The sequence below is a fragment of the Genypterus blacodes genome, unplaced genomic scaffold (genome assembly GCF_046128005.1).
Source record: "Genypterus blacodes isolate CSIRO-AG114 ecotype Tasmania unplaced genomic scaffold, CSIRO-AGI_Gbla_v1 ptg000414l_1, whole genome shotgun sequence".
Lineage (NCBI taxonomy): Eukaryota > Metazoa > Chordata > Actinopteri > Ophidiiformes > Ophidiidae > Genypterus > Genypterus blacodes.
Genome location: NW_027467186.1, coordinates 220,001 through 225,000, shown reverse-complemented (window position 1 = coordinate 225,000; position 5,000 = coordinate 220,001). Strand labels below are relative to the sequence as shown.

General features: G+C 45.1%; 2 protein-coding genes across 3 annotated transcripts in view; both read left to right on the top strand.

The window, feature by feature from the left end:
• pi4kb (phosphatidylinositol 4-kinase, catalytic, beta) overlaps positions 1-1,000 on the top strand; it is a 6,985-nt gene extending 5,985 nt beyond the window's left edge. For both annotated transcript variants that reach the window (XM_076138881.1, XM_076138882.1), the window contains one exon: positions 1-1,000. This exon is cut by the window's left edge and continues 593 nt beyond it. The gene's annotated coding sequence lies outside the window, so the exon portion shown is untranslated.
• Positions 1,001-1,730: 730 nt separating this feature from the next.
• Positions 1,731-5,000, top strand: part of myo1eb (myosin IEb) — a 13,299-nt gene continuing 10,029 nt past the window's right edge. The window contains exons 1-7 of the mRNA XM_076138868.1: positions 1,731-1,953; positions 3,017-3,154; positions 3,266-3,355; positions 3,652-3,746; positions 4,238-4,325; positions 4,393-4,482; positions 4,653-4,784. Of these exons, the coding sequence (XP_075994983.1) occupies positions 1,951-1,953; positions 3,017-3,154; positions 3,266-3,355; positions 3,652-3,746; positions 4,238-4,325; positions 4,393-4,482; positions 4,653-4,784 (636 nt within the window). The 5' untranslated portion in view covers positions 1,731-1,950. The remainder of the gene's footprint in view (positions 1,954-3,016; positions 3,155-3,265; positions 3,356-3,651; positions 3,747-4,237; positions 4,326-4,392; positions 4,483-4,652; positions 4,785-5,000) is intronic.

The following is a 5,000-nucleotide window of genomic DNA, read 5'->3' as shown; positions in this document are numbered from 1 at the left end:
GATGTCTAGGTTAAAGAAGATCATGACTCCTCCTCCTCCTCCTCCTCCTCCTCCTCCTCCTCCTCAGGCTACATGATGATGAAAAAGCTCAAAGCTGGTATTGTGACGTTTGAACTGAGATGAAGGTCTCAGTGTGTTGGTGAGGAGCAGCTCCACACACTCACAAGGTTCTACAGCAAAGTTTAGAAAATGTTCCATAGATTTTGGTCACTTAGGTTCAGGACGTCACTTTCTTCACGGTCCCTAATGTCCAAGATGGAGCCAGTTCAGTCTCTGTGTGTGTGCGCGCCATGACATCCACCACTGTCTTCATCTCTCACACACACACACACACACACACATCACATGGTCACATCTTCACATGGTCACATCTTCACATGGTCACATGGTCTCAGCTTTGTCCCTCAGCTCGGCAGCACTCTGGATGAATGTTCACTTTAAGGTTCAGGAGAAGTCCCAGAATGCATCAGGTGACACACAGAGGCTCTTACTGATCCTGGTCCTAAACCCTGGGAAGTCTAAAGTCATAAAGAAAATCCAAATAGAGTCTTATTCTAGAAACGTCTAGAAAATACCAAATAATTGGTTTAATGAAGTTGCAGAAAATCCAAAATAAGCTCTAAAATTCTTCTCCTGTCTTTGATGACATGTTCCCACCTGCCAGCAGGATTCACATGGTTACAGGAAGTGAGACAGGGAAACAGGAAGTGATGCAATGTGGAGGCCTGTGTGTAAGAAAAACCACTGCAGTGTTTATTTCTGAATAATGGATCCAGACTGTGACACACTGATGAGTTTTCATTTTCAGTTAATCAATGAATTATTTATTTTACAAAATGTAAAAAAGTGATAAGATTCCTTGTTTAGTTTGAACCAAAAGTGAATGAATTTAATGAATGACAGAAGAAAGAAAAGCAGTAAATCCTCTGAAAAGTCTGATATATTTTTTACTTGATAAAAGACAAACTTGATAAATCCATTAAAATCATTTGACTCATCACTTCTGTGTTTGTCCAAATGTCAAAGCTGTGATGCGTTCAGGGACAAATGGCTGCTGAAGGTTTCCATGCATGTTGTCATGAGGATTTATGATGAAGCTGCAGGTCCACTAACCTCCAGCCAGCCTGAGACCCAGACCCAGACCTGTCCAGGGGTCCAGCGGTCCAGGTCAGGACAGACTCCAAGACAGAAGATCACATCAGCGACAGGCAGGGAGAGAAGATGTCGTTTATATCTTATATCTTCTTCTTTGTCCTTATATCTTTACATTGTATTATGTTATAATATGACCTATCAAACTTTTATTTATATATATATATATATTATATACATATATATATATATAAATGTTGCCAGAGATGATATATATATATATAGATATAAATATATATTTATATAGTGGCAGACATATTTATATATATATATATATATATATATATATATATTATTATGCTATGAACCACGGTAGAAGTACAACTTTTTGGTGTCCTTTATTATTTAATTTGAGTGGTTAACGGATAATTGAACTCCTAAAGCTAGAAGCTTGTCCATCCACATCCCTGCTCAGTGTATTACACGATACAACATGATCACATAGGAAACATATAAAAAGAAAGAATTGTTTAGTTTCCTGTGTGGGAATATGATGTAATTCCCTGCTTGACCAGAGGAGGGAGCAGAGCTCCAGGTTTTGTTTTTGGCCCTTTCCCAGAGTTCCTTAGGGTGGTAGGCGCGGCTTCACCTGCCCACACCTGCAGGGAGCAGAGAGAGTTTCAGAGTTTCAGACTGAAGGAGGAAAAGACAAACCAAGGAAAATGTGTTCGTGAGAACGGATCCGGTTTGAGCGCAGAATCCAGATCTGATCCGAGTCCTGGACTCAGCAGGACTCAGCTGGACTCAGACGACTGCTGAAGATTTCTGAAGTTTTGTCTTGAACAGGAAGTGGCAGACATGGTGAGTTCACTGACTTCACAAACTTCCATATGACTGAAAACAAACATTCTTTTCCTGACATCAACAGAAACAATGAATCGAAAGCTCACGGCAATCAACAACTTAGCCAATCAGTCTAATCAATCAAATGAGTCGGTCTAACAAAGCACGAAAATAACAACAAAGAACAAGATCAATCAAAGTGAATAAACACGTAATTGGTAAATGGGAGGACACTGCGCCTTCCTGTAACCATGGAAACGGCTGAGAATCATTTGCATTATTCACATGTATGTGTATGTGTCACATTAACAGACTTTATGGACCAAAGACAACTTTATCAAAATGTAATTTATGATTAACTGTTTGTTTTTTATTAACAAAGATTCTCTCAGAACCTGAACGCCTCATGTGATTGATCAATCACATGGGTTCAGGTTAGGTTTATCTGCTGTAACATGAAAGTGTTGTGCTGTCGCTCTCTGTCGCTCTCTCTCTCTGTGTCTCTGTCTCTCTCTCTCTGTCTGTCTCTGTCTCTGTCTCTCTCACTCTCACACACACTCTGTCTGTCTCTGTCTCTCACTCCCTCTCACACACACCACTCTTTCACTCACTTGTCGGGGCGGGTGTGTGTTTGGGCTCCACCTCGCCTTGACATGATCCCACAGGACAGAGGAATGCTGGGAATTGAGAAGATTCCCTGAGAGCCTGAAGACACACACACACACACACACACACCTGCACAGTGGGTGTGTCAGTGGGCGTGTCAGTGGGCGTGTGCACTTTGACTCATACTGAGCAAACACTGAGGCTGAGGACTCACATTTACTGTGTGAGGAGATAAGATAAGATAAGATACAACAAAGTACCAAGCAAAGTTCCAAAAAAGGTGAAGCCAGTGCGGACGTCCTCTTCAGGGACGTCCCTACTGTGTGTGAGGACTGTGGCTGGTAGTACCAGAGCCAGTACGGGTCCAGACGCGTCGCCTGCTGCATGATAAATGAGGACTGAAGTTTGCTGTTTGTACACACACACACACACACACACACACAGTCTTGACTCTCGTCCTTGGCTCCGCCCACAGGGCAGTAAGGAGCGATACCATTGGCAGGCCCAGAATGTGAAGGTGGGGGGCGTGGACGACATGGTGCTGCTGTCCAAGATCAACGAGGACGCCATCACAGACAACCTGAAGAAGAGATACATGGACGACTACATCTTTGTATCCTTATCGCCCATCTAGAGGCAGTCTGGTTCTGCTCCTGGTCCAGGGCCTGGTTCTGGTTTCTGGTCCAGATTCTGGTTTGTGTCAACCTTGACCTGGTTCTGTCAGACCTACATTGGTCCGGTTCTGATCTCTGTGAACCCTTTCAAACAGCTTCCATACTTCACAGAGAGAGAAGTGGAGCTGTACCAGGGAGCTGTGAGAGACACACACACACACACACACACACACACACACACACACACACACACACACACACACACACACACACACACACCAATTGTGCACACACACGCACATGCACATGCACACACACACACACATGCACATGCACACACACACACACACACACACGTGCATACACAGACACACACACACACGCACACACACACACACACACCGACACACACACACACACATTTGTGCGCACACCCACACGTGCACACACACACACTCATGCACAGTGTTGATGATGTCATGACTCCTCCCCCCAGGCACAGTATGAGAACCCCCCCCACATCTACGCATTGGCTGACCATGTGTATCGCAACATGATGATTGACAGCGAGAACCAGTGTGTCATCATCAGGTAGGCGGGACTTCGGATCACCTCATGATTGGTCTCTGCATTTCCACTGTAAACGTTTATCATCCACAAACATGGGCCCATGTGATCATGTGATCATGTGATCGCCTGATCATGTGATCATGTGATCATGTGATCATGTGACAGTGATGTTCATATTTCTGTAAACACACATATAAACGTGCTGGGTTACACAGACACACACGCGGTCGTCCTGGTAACAGACCGCGTGTGGAATCAACTGGCATGGCTACAAACTGGTGGACGTCATCGTCCTGATCAATATGTCTCATCTCAAGAGAGGCCACGCCCACTAAACAACATCACTGCAGTCAACTGTTATTATTTTAATGAGTTAAGATCCAACAACAGCTTAATGTGTACAAAAGTCCCAAACCCAAACATCACCAAAGTGTGACGGGCAGCAGTGATGTGACCTTCTGAGCGCGCTCACATGGCACGGTGATGATGTATTTCCTGTTGTCTGTGCTCAGCGGCGAGAGCGGAGCCGGAAAAACTGTGGCAGCCAAATACATCATGAGCTACGTGTCCAAAGTGTCAGGGGGGGGCGCCAAAGTGCAGGTCAGTACTGCTGGAGATACTACTGCTGATGTTGCCATAGTAACTGTGAGTGTGTTTATGTCACCAGCATGTTAAAGACATCATCCTGCAGTCAAACCCCCTGCTGGAGGCTTTTGGAAACGCAAAGACCGTGAGAAACAACAACTCGTCCCGCTTTGTAAGTGCAGGGGGGGGGGCAGAGAGAGACAGGCAGACAGACAGACAGGCAGAGAGACAGCTCATATATCCCTCCTTCTCTCCTCGTCTCTCCTTGTCTCGTCTCTTTTTGTCTCCTCTCCTTGCCTCGTCTCTCCTTGTCTCGTCTCTCCTTGGCTCCTCTCCTCTCAGGGGAAATATTTTGAGATCCAGTTCAGTCGAGGAGGAGAACCTGATGGAGGGAAAATCTCAAACTTCCTGTTGGAGAAAAGCAGAGTCGTTTCACAGAATCCTGGAGAGAGAAACTTCCACATTTACTACCAGGTACAGATACAGCACTACCACAGGTACATGGGAGGAACCACAGGTACATGTGAGGAACTACAGGTACATGTGAGGAACCACAGGTACATGTGAGGAACCACAGGTACATGTGAGGAACCACAGGTACATGGGAGGAACCACAGGTACATGGGAGGAACCACAGGTACATGGGAGGAACTACAGGTACATGTGAGGAACTAAAGCATGTTGCATTGA